Below are 17,907 nucleotides of genomic sequence, written 5' to 3'. Positions count from 1 at the left end.
TTTAGGGACAAAGAAAAACAATTACCAATATAATTATTTACTCAGATCAGTTTAAGAAATAACCTTGTTGAAGACTATTTAACAAAAACAAAAATATTAATTTAACCCTTTTTTGCCCCTTCTGACTTTCTGGAACTTCCCTCTGTTACTGATCAGGGGTTTGGTGTCACTTTAATGACCTTCTTGGCTGCTAAAAGAACTAATATCCATGTTTGATTTAATTTCCTGAGAGTCTTTTAAGTATATTTAAACCATGTCACACCTGGCAGCTCCTTCTGAACAAACCAATGGCCTCTTAAAGAATTTAACTTTTTATTTAGGACATGTAAATTGGTTACTTATACATATTTTTGAGCTAAAAGCTGATGTGGTAGTAGCTGAGTTGTTTCTGAACACACCCGGAGCGTAACATCTTAACGTTACTTTAAAGGTTTAATCAAACGACTCAGACTCAACATAAGACCTTTGTCTAAACCTGCCATGAAAGGCGGTGGGCAATATGCATTCCTTCAAAGAAAAAGAAAAAAGCTGAGGAAGTCAATCTGAGACACCAAAAATAAAAATAAGAGAATCTGCTTTATTGGCAACAACAGCCTGAGTAAAAACATATGAATATGAAAACATGAATCCAGTCCACAAACTGAACTCCAGAGGTCTCAGTCTTTTTATAATAAAAACAAACCGTTCAGGAAAATAATTTGTTTTGCCGAGTCGAGCAGAATCTTGTCGAGGAGAGGCTGTAAGCAAAGCAGTCTCTTTGTTTTCCTATTAAAGAGGATAAATAATATAAAGATGTGATCTTAGTTCTACCAGACATGTTCTGTGTAAAACCGCTCCAAGGAAAAGTAGCAAAGATGGATTTGTGGAGGTGGAGTTTTAGATAAATGTAGAAAAAAAAAAAATTGTTTTACAGTGATTGTGTATTTAAAGTGTTCCTCCTACAGAATAACCCCAGCTGTTCCTAACTTCCTGTTTCCTAAACCTTGCTGCTGCCCAGATAAATGGTCAGTTCCGAGCGGTGAATCACTTTCTTGGTTTGCGTCTGAGCGCTTTGGCTTTCTGACCAGCGGCTCCACCACTCCTTAATCTCTGTGGGCCCTGTGAGCCGCCGCTCCTTTATCTGATTGGGAGGAACTAGAGCGTGAGGAGGTGGGTCGGGGTCTTCCCAGGGCAGGAACTTCCTGTTAACATTCGCCTCCGAGTCGGAATCAGATTTTCCCAGTTTTTCGCGCTCGGTCGAACCCGCTGAGATTTCAGCGTTCGCGCCAACAACGTCTCTGGTTTCTGGATCCTCCTGATGGACCAGACTGCCAGAGATATCAAAGCCCTCCATTTTGTGTCTGTGCTCCTCCAGCTGAGCTTTGTACTCCTCAGCTTTGGCTCGCAGCTCGAGGAACTGACGCTGCAAGTCTTTCTCGTGACCTTCCTCTGCTTTGAACTCGTTCTCCCAGAACTTCAGCTGCTCCAGCTGCTCCTTGAACAGTCTCTCGCAGGCTTCCTCCTCGGCTCTTTTGGCCTTCTGTCTTTCCTCGAGCTCAGAAATCTGTTTGTCTACATGTGTGACTTGGAGCTGTAAGTCCTGCAGGCACAGCAGCTGCCGGATGACGGTTTCTCTCAGACGGTTTTTCTCATCTTCCATCGTCGTCTTGCTGAAGTCCGATCTGGCCTCCGGGGTTTTCTTCAACTGTTTGCTCTCCTTATCGCTCGTCTGGTTCCCGATGCAACAGGATGTTTGATGGTCCAGGTCTGATTTGGGGCTTCTCTGACCTCGGGCTTTGCCTCGGCTGCTTTGGTCGGAGGCATTTTTCTCCACGCTGAAAGTCAAATCCAAAGAGGCTCGATTCCTTTTCTCTGTCCTCTTCCTGCTTTGCTTATCGCCGGCTGTACTGTAGACCTTACCCTTCCCGAGACTTTCCAGCCATTCCCAGGCCTCCTCCACGAGTGTCAGGGACTTTCTTTTAGTCCTCTTCGGGTCCTCTTGCTTCTGCTCAGCTTCTTCCTTCAGACAAGACAACGGTGGTAAGCTCTGACGATGTAAGCTCAGCGAGCCGCTGCCTCTCCTCGTTCGGGCCCCTGGCTCTTTTCTCCTCAGCGGCGGGCAGGCTTGGTACCTGCCGACCTTGGTTCTGCTCATTTCATCCCAGACGGCAGGTTCGTTGTGTTGCAGGACGAGCTGGACCTCCCGGGCCTGCTCGCCGTACTTCTTCAGGGTCTCCAGAGGGCGTTCATCGGGGGTCATGCACCGCTCGAAGTCTTTAAATTTCTCCCGCAGGGTGTAGCGTCCAGGCTGACCTGAAAACGGTTTCGGTTACAAACTCGGCCACCGTGCCTGAAGATGATTTCTGCAGATGTACATACCTAGGGCTTGAGCTAATGCCAGGACCACTTCTTGGCACGTCGTTTTCTCCGTAACGCCACAGACAGTTCGTACGACGCCGTTCACGGACACCTTCACCTCCATCTTGCTCGGCGTGTGATCCCGAAGCGAGTGAGGCTCGCCGAACAAAGACTCTGTCAGAGGAAGTGGTGGAGACAGCTAAATGACCCTCATTAACAACCGCTCCAGTGTAATCTGTCTGCACATCATGTTTCGCTCAGTTTGAGGCTGCTTCATGTGCTCTGCAAGAAGCAAACAAAAATCCAGACCCCTACCTTACTGTCCCGTCTGCAGAAATGATGCTCAGACCTGTTTTCTCCTTGGGTGAATGTTCTGGTAGGGAAGGAACAGCGGAGCGTTTAGGACGTATTAAAATTCCTGAAGGCATCTGCCTCCGGGGAGCGTTTATGATCCCACCCATCCCACAGAAATAACATCTTTGAGGAGGAAAAAAAAAAGGAGCACCATAATTGAGGGCAGTGATTAGCTCTGCCGCCTTAAAGAAGAGCTTGCTGTTGGAATCCCAGCTAGAGCTGTCTTTTTCTTCACTTAGCCCTGTTTGTCAGCAGGGTGGAAAATAGATGTGATCAATTCTCTGAACTCATATAAACCAAATGTTTTGAATTTCCTCTTGAAGTCATTTAATCTAAATGTTCCCCCTCCGTTGCTCCAGCTAATTGCGCCGCTGCTCAAGTTCAGACAGTTTTTAAATTCTCAGTTTTTGCAAAAAACGTCTCGACAAGTAAATAAAATGTTGTACATTTTGTAAGATCAAGTAGTCGAAACAATTGAAGTAAATTCTTCTTGTGAAATCTCCACGAGCATGCAGCGGAGGGAGAGTTCCTGCAGAAGTTAATGAGCTGTTGCACCTGGCTGACCGACAGGAAACATGGTCCAGATAAAGGATCTGTTAGCCGACACCTTCAGAAAGAAAGAAGAAAGAAGTGGAGCAGATCCCCCTCGTCTTGTTTGTAAACATGTGTCTCAGTTTATGACGCCGGCACAAAGTCCAAGAAAATTGGTTGTGCAGAGCAGGATGTGGCGTTTGGCTCTGCTTGTTTCTCTTTATGTCTAAAACAGGAAGAGAGATTAGAAGTCAAACCGAACGTAAACAAGCTGCAGGTCCGTCCCGCCTGCGTGGAGCAGCTACATGTTGCTGCTGACAGTGAAACGGACAAGATTTACCGTCTTTGCTGTCTGTGATGCTGTCCAGAATGGTTCAAATAAAAAAAAAAAACATTCAGTTTCACAAAGTTTATTGTCATATTTGTGAACTGGAAAAGTAAATAAGAACTAGAAGCCCTCAGAGAGCACAAACCACCACCTCCATCCGGATCATAATCCTATTCAGCACCAAAATGTAATCAATCGTTTTTTTGTGACGAGTCCAACATTTCCTGAGAATTTCCTCCAAATCGGCTCATTAGTTTTTACCCGATCTTTGCTGACAGACAGACGAACCAACACAACAGAAACCAGAACTTCCTTGTTGGAGGTAATGAAGAAGAAGAAAAAAAAACACCATAAAATGTATTTCAGACAGATGTCAGTCTTAAGAACTTGCTAAAAACTAATTTGGGGAAATATGACAAAAAGTTGGTATTTAAAGGATTCAGGTCTGCGTGTCGTGGTTTTATAGGATCTGTTGTTTGGTGTTTTTTCCTGTTTTTAAGTGATCTTATTTACTGTATTTATGTTTTGCAGTCTTGAGGTTTTTAGCTTGTAAAGGCGTCAAAGATGACAGAGACACGACCCGTCTCCTTACGCTCACATGACTGACATCCTGAGAACTCGTGTGTTTTACTGTGAGATTTACAGTGACGAAATACAAAACAACAATACTGCTACTTCAGTGAAAAGTGATCATGAAACCACAAATGGAAGGTTCAAGTAAAAAAAAAGAGATGCTATACTAGGCGCCTAATATTATTTCTGAACCTTATTTTGGCATTTTGCGTAATTTGCATTTACCTCAAAAACTGAAAATAAACAAACAAAATATATTTTATTTTAAGCTTCACTGTTGAATATAATTATTCTAATTAAAAGCCTGGAACTCCTTGAAGAAATACGTATCACCCATCGCCTTTCACACCAGAGTTTTAGACAATTTTAGTTTGAGAAATGATGAAGTTTTAGCTGATTTGGTCAAAACATGAAAATAACTTTGTCCACAATCTCACCCAATATCAAGAGGCGTCACGCTCAGAGTACATGATGTGATGGTGAAGGATTCTCAGCCACAACCATGTGAAATTTTAGCCCAATATCTGTAAAACTGATTTATTTCTAGTCGTTTTTGTGTTTCCTTTAAGGTCACTTGGCTGTGGCAGCCATCATGAATTGAGTTGGCTCTAAAAATGAGATGTAGATGAGTATCTAATAGTTATCTCCTGTTAGTTTCATTAAAATCCATCCAGAGGTTTTTGAGATATTTTGGCAACAGACAGACACAGAGAGGCCAAAGCATTATTGTTTGCTTTCACCTTTCAGCGGTGGCGATAATAATAATTAAACAAAACGTTCTGTCGTAAAACTTAAAATGGATTATTTTGCACAAATGAAACATTCTGTTCACTAAGTTATTTGGGGCATTTCCAGCTTTGAGGTTGTTCCTGCCTAAACACACAAATCTTTTAAAGTCATCGGATCCCTTAAACACACAAGAAGAAAGAAAGTCAAGGAAACTTCTCGCAACTTCCTACACAGACGGAGGACAGGTGCGGTAATCTAGTAGAGTCAGGCAGTTCGGCTGACCATGATGATGGGGGTAATGTGAGACGGACGAACTTGGACTCCCCTCCGGCTCTTGGAAACCACCAGCCCAGTTGCTGCTAATATCTCAGGTTCATGGTCACGAACAGTCTGCTCTCACCAGAGCAGGAAAAAGGAAGATCTTCAGAGAAGTCGTCATTTATGTCATTCACCATTTTTGTTGCTTATCTTAAAAGGTTTACCGTACTAGTTCACACTCATGTGGGAATACAGTATAATGTAGGATTGAAATGAAAAATCTGCCGCTTTAAACCCCCCTAATGCAGGTTTTAAAAGCTGCAAAAACCCGTCGGGCAGTTTAGTTTTCGAAAGCTGAACTGACTTATTGGTTTAAGCTCTTTAACTATAGTTGCACAAGAGGAACTTTGACATTTAGGATCACATTTCCTCTAAAGAGATGTCAGTGTCCTCAAGCAGCCCATTCAGGATGGTCAGACAGTAGATGTGCCACAAAAGATACATCTCAGCACAAGCTGCAGGTTTACTTGTGGTTCCTAGAGTTTTTAAATGGGAGGCAGAGCTTTCAGTTATCAGCCTCTTTTCATGAGGAAGCAACTTCAAATGTCTGTGAGGCTGACACCCTGTTCAGTTTAAGACTTTCCTTTTTAGGGTTGGATGGGGTTTCCTGAGCTATCCCTTAGTTGTTCTGCTATAGGCTTAGGCTGCTGGAGGACAACCTGACCACCTTTCCTCCCTCTGTTGCTGTCTTTACTCTCTCTGCTCTCCCTGTTTGTATTTGCAACTATTGCTGCCACATACCTGTGTTTTTCTTTTATTTTTTTCTCCTCCCATAGAAACTCCACCTGGACCAGTCATTTGCTAATTGGCCTTTCATAATGCACTGCATGTTATTATATTGTAATATAATAGTTGTGAATTCACTGTAAATGGTTTTGAATCTGGATCTGAGTTGGATTTATGATTTGGACTGGTTTTACTTTTGCACAGTGCCCTGAGATGACTTTTGTTGTGAGCTGATGCTGTATAAATAGACTGAATTGAATTTCTACCATCAAAGCAGCTACCAATGAATTTTACTCCAACTTGTAGGGATGTTAGGATGTTATATAACACAATATGCCACATGCACTCATACCCATCCCTTAGTCAAAACATTGTGCCTGTCAGGGATTCCTGAGTGCACATAGACAACTTAAAATAGATTTGGACAGGTCCCCATTGCATCGAGGCACGTTCATGTGGGCACGGCATGTTCTGGATCCACGTGAGGCTGAGGGATCTTCATATTGCTCACGCCGAGCAGTGGGCTCCACACTTCCACTCTGCAGTGGTCCAGTGCCTGACCCCAGCGTACCGGTCCTCAGGAGGCGTTTCACTGGGACAGCATCACCATGCCGAAAGTCGTGCTGCCAGGTGAGTTCTGGGCTTTAATGTGTGTGACACCACATTCACTGTGTGTGAGATTTTCACACGTTCATTTGGGACAAGTACATGATTATACAGCCTAACTATATATATATATAAAACAAAATCCATCCAGTAATTTACCTGACCAGGGATCAAAGGAGGAAAAAATGCCAACATGACAAATATCACAATTTTTCTGTTCACTTTTTGACAATATCTCCAATTTATTCATTCATTTTTTGTTGCAAGGCCATCCTAAACGTTTCTCTCTGAGGAACTACACTTTATTGGCAGGTTCGCAGGTCTTTGAATACATAAAGTTCCACTTTTGTAAAAGAAATCTTTCATTTTGTGATTTATGCACCAATGTGCTAACAGTTTCTGAACTTCTGTCTGTTCGGTCCTCTCATCCCAGCAGTAAAATGCTGCTTTTGGTTCTTTAGGCTCTCAGAGTGATGTGATAAATCCTTAAGGCTGTATTCATTTCTGCTGGAGCAGAATTTAGTAACTGATTAAGTATCAGCAGTGAAAATGCCAGGCCTGGATATGTGACGGATGTGACTTGGCATTTTGCATCTCTCATACCAAGTGTGACATTAGAGTGGAGTTTAAGCTCCTTTAAGTTATTTTTTTTCCTTTCTTGTAATATATGTGTCACATTAAAACTAGTTTATGTTATTCTAAATGTAATTATCATGGCTGCTAAATATAGATTTAGTCTTTAACAGGGTGAAGAATAGAAATGTAAAAGTCCAATCAGCAGCACTGTTTATATAATTTAAAATTTCAGTAGAAAATGACTGAGACGCTCTTTTACACAGCTGACAACAAATGTGTTAAGAGTTAAACTCATGCAAGTCTTCAAGTCTTATAATCCCTAGTGTGAAAGCAACCTAGTCATATAAACCTTGGTAAATTAAGCATTTTTTGTTTTTGTATAAAGGAATATAGTAAAAAAAGAACACTGTTTATTAATATTACATTTACATATATTCCCACCAGACTGTATTTGTCAAACATGGAATCGTGATCAGAAACTAAAAGAAATTAAAGGCCTAGGATTCCTTAAAGGAATGCTTGTCACCCGCCACCTTTAATGTTTTAAACTCAGATCATCTTATGTTGAGAAAAGGCTGAAGTTGTAGCGGTTTTGCTCAAACCTTGAATAAAACCCATTATTCGCAGTTTCATGTAATATGACTAGATATCAGACTCAGAGTTTGTGTTAATGACCATCAGCTACCTCCACACCAGACGTTAGCTCAATATCTGTAAAACCGACTGAGCTGTAGATATTTTTGTGTTGGCTAATGTTAATTAGCTGTGGCAGCCATCTTGAATTGGGTTGACTCCAAAAATTAATCAGTTGCAGAGGTACATCCAATAATTACTCCCTGAAAGTTTCATTAAAATCCACGTGGTGGTCCAGGAGGTATTTTGCTGTTGTTCTGTTAGCTATCAGATGATGAGCTGAGGACCACTCTCAGCTACTGACACGCTAAATTTTAGGTCACTATTTGTGAAATTTAGTTATTGTTATTGTCATTTTGGTGTTTGCTAAGACTATGAGAGCCATCTGGAATCAGGATGAGGTAATAATTTGTAGATAATCTTCCATTACTGTCTGCAAGTTTCATTAAAACTCACCCAGTGGATCAAGAGAAATTTTGTTAACAGAGAGACATGCATTGGTAGGTGATAAAAAGTGATTATTTAGGTGAATAAACTACTTTCTAATCAATGAACATTAAACCAAACACCCAAAGAGACCCTGCAGACTGGTTTGAGCTGTGAAAGACTGTAATAAGTAGTCAGTGAAGGACCCAAATGAAGAACCCAACTCGACAGGCTGGCGGCAGATAATAAAACAACCTTTTTCTTTTTCAAGAGGACGCTACAGAATTTGAAAAATCTAGGAACAAAAACAACACAGAGTGGAACTGAAAATAAAACAAGGCCAGTCGGTCTTCTTGAAGCACAAACCGAGGATGTGTTGGTGGAAGGTGTGATTCCTGAGGTGGATGCTGAGGACACCTAGAGGCACCGACGGGTAACAGAGACACCCATTCAACAAATTAAACAAAGAAAGACCAAATCCCCACAGATAGCTTTGCCCTGAATGCTGGTTAATGTGTTTTTAAATGCACAGATGTGTTTAAAAATAAAGGCAGAATCCATTTATGATCCAAAAGTTGTTGCTTCATAAAAACACATCATTCCTGCATGTGTTTCCACAGTTCATATTCTAATGAAAACCACAGATTTCATCAATTAACCATCTGTTCTCCATTTCATCCGTCCTCACTTTTAAACCAACATCTAATTTCACAGCTTGTGTCACCGTCACTAAAAAAGACATTTATATCTAATATGTATGTTTTTAATATTATATGCAGACTACATGTTCCAAACTCTATGTATTTACTTAGCTGGGTTTATCACCCATCTTGGAATAAATTGTTGGGACATCGTCACGTCTAACATCGTAACATTCTCTAACCTTCTTCTTTGTGGTTTCGTCCTGGTTGGTTCTACTTTCCTGGTGGGCACAATCAGACCAACAGAGTAAGTATGGAGGCTGAGAAGTGGATAATTTGAAACTCCATCTTAGATTGGTTGTGTTAAAGCCGGCTGTGGTGGCTCTAAATAAAGTAGGTGCATGGAAGAAGTAGAGTTTGATGCAGGAAGAAGTCATCTATATTTCTGTTTTCATAACTCCTGTCATTTTAGACACTGACCCTCTTTTGTTACATCTTTTCTCATTTAAAATCCCTCATACGGACGCTCATGTTTGGGCTGACGCAAATTGAAAAGACTGAAAGAAAAATGGGTTTGGAGTTATGTATTAGAGCTGTATCTGTAGAGCATACAGCCTGTGTTGGTGCTTCTCTGTCTGTGCTGGACGTTGTGTTCGCAGATCAGAGCTGCAGTTTTGTAGTGACTGAGTCAATCTTTGGTCCTGTATTCGGTGCATGTGCTGGACTCTGTAGATGTAGAACTTCATGCCCTGTTTAGTTTTGGCTGATTTCTGATCAGCTGTTTAGAACTCCTGGATGTGGCTCATCCAGTGAAGTCCGGTGCTGCATGATGTGATGGGTGGTGCTGCCCTGAAGTTAAAAATGACAAACTCTTGGCATTCCCTGACAGAGACCGATGAGAACATAAGGGCCTTGGCGGAGAAGGTCTTCGCATCGGAGACCAAAGATGAAAACGTCCGCGATGAAATCTCCATGTTTGATGTGGCTGAGGACTGTCCCATCCTGCACCAGGAGCTGGCCCACCATCTGCACTCTGAAGATAACGCAGAAAAACGGTGAGAGAGAAGCTACTGATGTCACTTTGTGCTTGTGATAGATTGAAGATGGGTTATAGGTTAGTCCTCTGAAAATATAATCTTAAATTGAACTAGATACAGATCATGATAATTATTGAGCAGTAAGAGCAAGTTGGGATAGAGAATTTTCTGAGATGGTCATAAATGGATGAAACAACCGCTAAACTTCACCTCTGATCAACAGTAAGAGGCTTCAGCGTTGCCGGACTGTAACCGCTCCTGCTGCTGGTCCCCAGGCAGCTGTTGACCGTGCGGTGCCGGCGGAAGTGGACACACCCCTTTACCTGGAAGTTCCTGATTTTCAGAGAGTGGCCATCCTTGGAGACTATGCTGCTGGGGTAAGGTTTGTCATCTCCTATCATTTAAAAGGGCTGAAGCTCAACTGCTTTTTAAACCTTCATAAAACTTTGATGCAGACATAAGGAGTTCAAACAAGGATTAATTCAAAACCCTAAAACTAAAACAAAGACTAAAACAACAACACATTAAAGGTACTCATTGCAAGGTCATCACGTGTTTGTTTACCACTAACACAGCTGAAAATGGGTCAATAATGGCTTGGTCAATGGGACATAGAGAAGTCTGGCAATTTTGATGTATTGTTCTGCATTTATTCAGATAAAAAGACAGGTTAGGCTGTAAGCAAAATGCAGGTGTGTCTGAAAGCCAAACTCTGAGTTCCTGGCGCTCCACCGCCTCCTTGATCCCCACAATTTATTCTTGACAGTTATTTTTACTTAATCTTTCTCTTTTTAGCAGCAGATACACACTTATATTTCCACCTAAACGTCTTCTCCAAGATTCACCTGTCCGATTCCGCCATATTTGTTTAGCTGCACCATTTGATATAGTTCAGGGCAACCATTTCCAGACTTTGCAATGAATACGAGTAAGAGTTTCATGTTCTCTCCAGGTGACCATGGATGACTTTGAGCTGGCATGTAAGGGTCTGTACCGTGCCTTGACCATCAGGGAGAAGTACATGAGACTTGCCTTCCAGCGCTTCCCAAGAACAGCCTCCCAGTTCCTGCGTCAAATGGAGGGAGAGACCTTCAAAGTTGAAGATCAGGTGCAGCCAGGTGAGAAAGGAAGCAGATGAGGACGAACACAGACCAAAAAAAAACCCCAACAACTTTGGAACAAGTTCTCAGTTATTTCAGTTGTGTGTTTTCCTTTCATTTGAATCCTCAGCTTTCACTCCTCCTCCGAAGGCTGGGGAGGACCCCTTTGACGCCTCTAACCTGCCGAAAAATCTGGGCTACGTGGCCCGTATGAAGGATGGTCTGATGTATGTGTACAACGATGCTGCAGCTGCTGACAAACATCAGCCCAAAGACCTGCCCCATCCAGACTACACCACCTTCATCGATGACATGAACTTCCTCATCGCTCTCATTGCACAGGGCCCAACGTGAGTCAGTTCAGGCTGTTTCGCTTTTGGACACTTTTCAGATCATGCAGCACAAGTTCTTGCATAGCTTTTTAAAAACCACTTGTCAAGAGTTTACCTCACATCGGATGGGTCAGGATTGAAGGAAGGATTGGTCAAGGTGTAGTTTCTATAGGAATAAAAAACAAAGACAAACGCAGGTTAATGGCAGCAATAATTGCAAATCCAAACAACGACAGTAGAGTGAGTAAAGATAGTAGTTCTGGTCAGTTTGTCCTCCACCAGTCATCACTAAGGGATACCTCAGGAAACCACCCTAACTATGGGATTTAAGCCCTAACGCAGAGTTTCATGTTTGTCACCTCAGAATAAATCACAAAAGTCATCCTTGTCTCGCAGTAAGACGTACGCACACCGTCGTCTGAAGTTCCTCATGTCCAAGTTTAATGTGCATGAGATGCTGAATGAGATGGAGGAGCTGAAGGAGCTGAAGATGAACCCCCACAGGGATTTCTACAACTGCAGGAAGGTGGGCAAATGCAGCTTTTTGTACACAGACTTAAAGATAGCACAAAAAAACTTTACTTAGTATTTTATTTGTGACAATACAGTAAAAATACACCATCATAGAGCAACAAAGCGTTATATGAACTAAAAACAACTGATTTATCACTAATCTTAAAATGAATCCAGATATCACCATTCATATTCTAATAATGCTCCTAAACAATTGCTTTGCTTTCTGGTATTTTATACACAGCCAACCATTTTCATTTTACTGTAGCTCCCTTTTGTGGCCACCAGCAGTCATTGCACCAACCTAAATCCGGATTTCTTTGTCACTCCAGGTGGACACTCACATCCATGCTGCCGCCTGCATGAACCAGAAGCATCTGCTGCGCTTCATCAAGAAGTCTTACCGTGTGGACGCTGACCGTGTTGTGCACAACCTGAAAGGGAAGGAGGTGACCATGAGAGAGCTGTTCGAGTCGCTCAACCTGCATCCCTACGACCTCACCGTGGACTCTCTGGATGTGCACGCTGTAAGTGTCTTATAGGGAAAAGAATAGAGGAGTTAGCTCAGCATGCAGGTGGAGTTACTGCACACAAGTGTTCTTGATTTAAAAACATTCAAAATTCAAACATTAGATGTTTTTATACTTCTCTTTATACACAAACCTGAAGTATTCTTGCAAGTACTGTGTAATTTTCTGGAGCCACATCTGTTTTTTGTTTATGTTTTTTTTCTGAAGGGCAGACAAACCTTCCAGCGTTTCGATAAGTTCAACGCCAAGTACAACCCCGTGGGAGCCAGCGAGCTGCGCGATCTGTACCTGAAAACAGAAAATCACATCAGTGGCGAATATTTTGCCACAATCATCAAGGTCAGGTTCTTCAAACGGCATTTCCAAGAAAGTTGGAAAGAAGAAAAAAAAAACATGACTGAAATGAAAGTATTTGCTACAAATAATGAGCTTATTTCATCAAACCTGAAAAGATTTTTTTGGACCGTTTTCACACCAGGAAGTAGCCAGTGACCTGGAGGATGCCAAGTATCAGTATGCAGAGCCTCGTCTCTCTATCTATGGATGTAACGCAAACGAGTGGATCAAACTCTCCAGCTGGTTCGTCAAACACAGAGTCTTCTCCCCCAACTTCAAATGGATGATTCAAATTCCCAGGATCTAGTAAGCTTTATCAATTATTCTACTTTCAGACTGATGTGAAACTGTTTGCCTCGATGTGGCTCAACTGTAGCTTCTGTTCTGGTCACAAAATCACACTAACAAACTGATTTTTTTGGTATAAGTCTTCTTTGTAATCATAAAACGTCTGCAGAGCTGTAGAGCAATGGCTGAAACTTGGAGTAAAATGAACTGGTTTTATATCTCTTCTATCTCAGTGACATCTTCAGAGGCAGGAACTTTGTGCCCCACTTTGGCAAGATGTTGGAGAACATTTTCCTCCCCGTGTTCCAGGCCACAATCGACCCACAGTCCCACCCAGAGCTCAGCATCTTCCTCAAACACGTGAGTCACGGAGAAGCCACAACAAAAGTGCTGAATTCGACCTCGGGCAAAAACGTGTTTCCAAACAGATGCATTTGTTGGTCATGACCACGCTGGGAGAACAAAAAACTGACGGCGGGCTCGGTTTGAGCCGAACAATAAATATTTAGGATAAATATGTTGCTAGAATCTACGAGGGGGTTTCTTCAAACAAGCGGAGGAAGAAGAAGGACCACGTTGACTGTAAAATCATCTGTTTCCTCCCTGGTTTGTAGGTGACTGGGTTCGACAGTGTGGACGATGAGTCCAAACACAGCGGTCACATGTTCTCCACCAAGAGTCCCAAACCAGAGGAGTGGGACATCAACAAGAACCCGTCCTACACCTACTACATCTTCTACATGTACGCCAACATCGCTGTTCTCAACCAGCTTCGCAGGTGAGGAGATTCGTTCTCGTTAAGACACGGTTCTTTTTATTTACATGCTGCGGCTGGCTTGAATTCTTAGAACTACATCTTTAAATGTTGTTTTTAACGGTGAGATTACTGCATTAGTAGTTTTGCTTTCCTGTTTTTTTGTTTTTGTTTTTGTTTTCCTGTTTGTGCAGTCAAGCTACTTCTGCACACTTTGTGCTCTTTTAATCATTCATATATCAAAATGTTTAGCTTATATACTTTGCAAAAATATTTAACTTTATTTTCATAGAGCTCTTCGTTTATTTAAAAAACAGCTTTAGCTGGCTTTTTGCAACTTTTAGCTTTCAAATACCTTTTTGCTGCTTTTTCCTTTTAGCTAATCTTTTGCTTCTTTTAGCTATTCTTTGGCTACATTTAGCTTTTTGCTTCCGCTAGTGTTTTGCTATATTTAGCCAGCATTTTGCTGCTTTTGGTTTTTGTTAGTCTTTTCCTTCTTTTAGCTTTTAGCTAGTTTTTTTGCTATATTTAGCTTTTAACTAACTTTTTTACTGCTTTTAGCTTGAGTCATACTATATATAGCTTTTAGCTTGACTTTTGTCACTTTTAGCTTTTAGGTAGTGTTCAGCTTCTTTTAGCTTTAGCAACTCAGTTTCAGCTTGTTCAGCAGATCCCAGCTCTCAGATTTCACTCAATATTTTCACAGAAAATGCTGGAAATTGTCTCCAGTTTTCCCTAAGATTCCGTCTCCTTGCAGAAACACGAACCTTGCTTATCTTTTGCTTTCCAGGCAGAGGGGGATGAACACGTTCACGTTCAGGCCTCACTGCGGCGAGGCTGGTGCCATCACCCACTTACTGGCTGCCTTCATGACTGCTGACAACATCTCTCACGGCCTTAACCTCAAGAAGGTCGGTCAGGATGCAGCATTCTGCAGAATTACACTTTTCAGCCCTTCAAACAGTGAACAAACTCGATTGTCAGGAGATGTAAACTGTACCACAAACACAGAGTTTAAAGACATTAAAACAGAAGAAGAATCCTTTATGTTTCTGAACGGTGCATGCCCTGGTTATTTCTCCTCACAGTCAGAGCGAGCGCTTAACTAAGCTTCATGATCCAATCGCTTATTTATATCTTAGAGCACCAAAAGTCGTGCTTTCTGAGTGTATTCTGTTTTTTCACTTTAGTATTTAGGCCACAATGACCCCAGAGAGGTCATGTAAATGATCCTTTGAGGCCCAGTGTTTCACATCAGTTGGATACTTGGTGGATGCAAAGATGAGTTACTGTTATTCTGAATATTACTTACACATTTTGTGCTGCTTTCAAGCAACTAAGTCCATTAAGAGTTAACAAATTTCAGAAAAAACAATATTGTCTTAAGGGGGTAATGTACTGACGCTCAGGTGTGATATTTACTCCGTGGTTTAGGTTAAAGCGTTGCCTATTTTCTTCAGCTCTGTTTCAGTGAAAAGTCTAAATAACTTGTCGGCTCACTGTGCTTTAACGAACGATCCCCGGTGTAATAAACTCATCACATGTACCCGTCAATCTTTTCCAACCAGGGTCCTGTGCTCCAGTACTTGTACTTCCTGGCCCAGATCCCAATCGCCATGTCTCCGCTCAGCAACAACAGCCTGTTCCTCGAGTATGCCAAGAACCCGCTGCTGGAGTTCCACCAGAAAGGCCTGATGGTGTCTCTGTCCACCGACGACCCCATGCAGTTCCACTACACCAAGGTCTGAGTGCAGACACCCAAACGGGCTTATGCCTCACATAAACGGCGGAAATCTGCAGAAACATTTATTTAAATGTGCACGTAGTGTTACGTATTTTGGCCTTTATGTTCACAGGAACCTCTGATGGAGGAGTACGCCATTGCAGCTCAGGTCTTCAAGCTGAGTACCTGCGACATGTGTGAGATCGCCAGGAACAGCGTGCTGCAGAGTGCCTTGTCTCATGAGGTGATAACCATGCAGCTACATTAGGAAATGGCATCCACACATGAATTTAAAGAAATATTACCATTCCTCACACTCTGCTTTTGGTTCTGTTGTGTGGTCCAGGAGAAAGTCCACTTCCTGGGTTCAAACTACCTCAAAGAGGGTCCGGAGGGCAATGACATCCGTAAAACCAACGTGGCTCAAATCCGAATGGCGTATCGCTTTGAGACGCTGTGCTACGAGCTCAACCTCATCAGGGAGGGTTTGAAGGCTGAGTAAACTTATCTCCAATGAGACGTAGAAAGGCTTCTGCATCAGTTTTTCCACAGAAACTCTTGGAAATCTTAAAGAAAAAAAGACCTAACACACTGGTGTGCTCTTTTTTGGAGGAAGAACAGTTTCACTGTGAACTACGTGAACGTTGTCTTAAGTTGACTCTCCAGTTGGAGAAGCATCACATAAAAGAATGAATAAAAACAAAGCTTAAAGACAAACAAGTGTTTATTTTCTGTTATTATTTATTTGGTTCATGTTGCAACACAAGATGCAACAAAACTGGATTAAATTCCTTATTTAGAGTGACGTCTTGTTTTTTATAATTGTGTATCTATTCAACCATCTTCTACCGCTTATCGGTGGTTGGGTCACGGAGGCAACAGGTCCAGGAGAGAAACCCAGACCTCCCTCTCCCCAGCTACACTCTCCAGCTCCTCCTGGGGAATCCCAAGGTGTTCCCAGGCCAGAGAGGATCCATAATCCCTCCAGAGAGGTCTGGGTCTGCACTGAGGTCTCTTCCCAGTGGGACATGCCTGAAAAACTTCCAAAGGGAGGTGTCCTAATCAGATGCTTTGATGAGAAGGACCAGCGGCTCTATTATGAGCTGCCTCCAGGTGACGAAGCTCCTCACCTTCTTTCTAAGGCTGAGCCTGGCTGCCCTATGAAGGAAGCTCATTTCAGCTGCTTGGATTCAGGATCTTTCGGTCATGATCCAAACCTAATGGTCATAGATGAGGGTTGGAACGTAGACGGAGCAGTTAGTCAAGACTTTTGCCTTTCGACTCAACTCTTTCTTTACCATGACCAATCACAGCAACTCCCTGATTACTGCTGCAGTTGTAGATTCAGTGATTACTATCTGAACGTTTCATCAAAATCTTTCCAGTGGTTTATGAGATATTTTGCGAACAAGTCAGGGTTGAATCCAAATAGTTAATGGCAAAATTTGAAACAAAGATCTTTCACAATCTGTTGGCGCTCAGAATATGTTTTAGGGGTCAGTCTCAGCTACTACCACACCAAATTTTAGCTCATCATCTGCAAAATTGCCCGAGTTATGAGCATTTTTTTGGGTGTGTTTTTAGTCATTTTAGCTGTGGCAGCCATCTTGAATAAGGTTGACTCCAAAAGTTAATCAGCTGTAGATGATCCAATGATCACTCGCAGTAAATTTAATTAAAATTCGTCCAGTTGTTTTTAGTCTCGGTGCCAAATAAATCTGACCCTTTGACGGGTGAGGTTGCGCAGGTGTGCAGGCCCGGCGTCCCCATTTCCGAGGCCCCGTGAAGGCACCAACGTTTCTTCATCGTTGACAGCTGCGGGAGCTGATGCGGTGACGTCTTCCCTCCTGGAGGACTCAACCGAACTTTCTCACAGCCCAGAACTCCGTCAAGTCCGCCGAAGGCACGCGGAGTGAGACCGGAAGCGACCGGGATAACGCGGAAGAGTCACGTGGTTTAAAAGCTGCTGACGTTCCTAAAAGTTAAACAGGTTTGCAGTTGTTTGCTTCCTCCATTCTTGGTGTGGTAAGAGATTTGTATACTACAATAAAATTACACCTCCGACAAACCCCAGACAACAGCTGACCATTCTTAGTAATGAAGTATGAAGTATAGAAGTATGTGTTTTTTGGTCCAACTATTTTTGCATACTTTGTACTATTTTAGCCACTCTTATCAAAAAGTTCAGCTCATTCAGGAGATGGCTGCTCTGACTTTTATACTTTTCAAAATATATAACTTTATTTACAATTTTCCCCCCATAGAAATACACTGATCTTTTCCTTTCCAAAAAGAAAGAAACATTGTTTTCTTTGAAATCTGCTCTGTTTTTATGTCTTCCCATACTTATTTCTTTATTTTAGCTAACCTTTCTCTACTTTTATACTTTAGCCAGTGTCTTACTACTTTTAGTTTTTAGGTATATTTAGTTTTTAGCTGGCTTTTTGCTACTTTTAGCTTCTAGCTAGCTTTTAGCTGCTTTAAGCATCTAGCAGTCCTTTGTATAATTTATCCTT

The 17,907-nt window shown here is 42.1% G+C and overlaps 2 protein-coding genes across 4 annotated transcripts; one reads left to right on the top strand and one right to left on the bottom strand.

The window, feature by feature from the left end:
• Positions 1 to 282: 282 nt before the first annotated feature.
• On the bottom strand, positions 283 to 3,237 carry rassf11 (Ras association domain family member 11). Of its 2 annotated transcripts, XM_025004902.2 has the most exons (3): positions 2,653 to 3,237; positions 2,359 to 2,511; positions 284 to 2,292 (listed from the first exon to the last, which is right to left on the bottom strand). In XM_025004902.2, exons 2-3 carry the CDS (start codon positions 2,459 to 2,461, stop codon positions 977 to 979), a joined length of 1,419 nt encoding a protein of 472 aa, XP_024860670.1. In that variant the 5' UTR covers positions 2,462 to 2,511; positions 2,653 to 3,237; the 3' UTR covers positions 284 to 976. The 2 variants fall into 2 exon arrangements, with proteins under 2 accessions (XP_037832823.1, XP_024860670.1); XM_037976895.1 differs by having other exon boundaries at positions 283 to 2,292; positions 2,359 to 3,237.
• A 3,138-nt stretch (positions 3,238 to 6,375) lies between these two features.
• Positions 6,376 to 16,108, top strand: ampd1. Of its 2 annotated transcripts, XM_017411407.3 has the most exons (16): positions 6,376 to 6,526; positions 9,077 to 9,085; positions 9,668 to 9,833; positions 10,039 to 10,192; positions 10,768 to 10,933; positions 11,046 to 11,265; positions 11,644 to 11,773; positions 12,093 to 12,287; positions 12,498 to 12,629; positions 12,769 to 12,932; positions 13,148 to 13,274; positions 13,529 to 13,692; positions 14,459 to 14,579; positions 15,237 to 15,410; positions 15,525 to 15,635; positions 15,738 to 16,108. In XM_017411407.3, the coding sequence occupies exons 1-16, from the start codon at positions 6,505 to 6,507 to the stop codon at positions 15,891 to 15,893; spliced, it is 2,211 nt and encodes a 736-aa protein (XP_017266896.1). In that variant the 5' UTR covers positions 6,376 to 6,504; the 3' UTR covers positions 15,894 to 16,108. The 2 variants fall into 2 exon arrangements, with proteins under 2 accessions (XP_017266896.1, XP_017266897.1); XM_017411408.3 differs by lacking the exon at positions 9,077 to 9,085 and having other exon boundaries at positions 6,379 to 6,526.
• Positions 16,109 to 17,907: the final 1,799 nt, after the last annotated feature.

Source organism: Kryptolebias marmoratus, linkage group LG8 (genome assembly GCF_001649575.2).
Source record: "Kryptolebias marmoratus isolate JLee-2015 linkage group LG8, ASM164957v2, whole genome shotgun sequence".
In the NCBI taxonomy this organism is placed as follows: domain Eukaryota; kingdom Metazoa; phylum Chordata; class Actinopteri; order Cyprinodontiformes; family Rivulidae; genus Kryptolebias; species Kryptolebias marmoratus.
The sequence above is the reverse complement of the archived record's forward strand: the minus strand, read 5'-3'. Positions and strand labels throughout refer to the sequence as shown.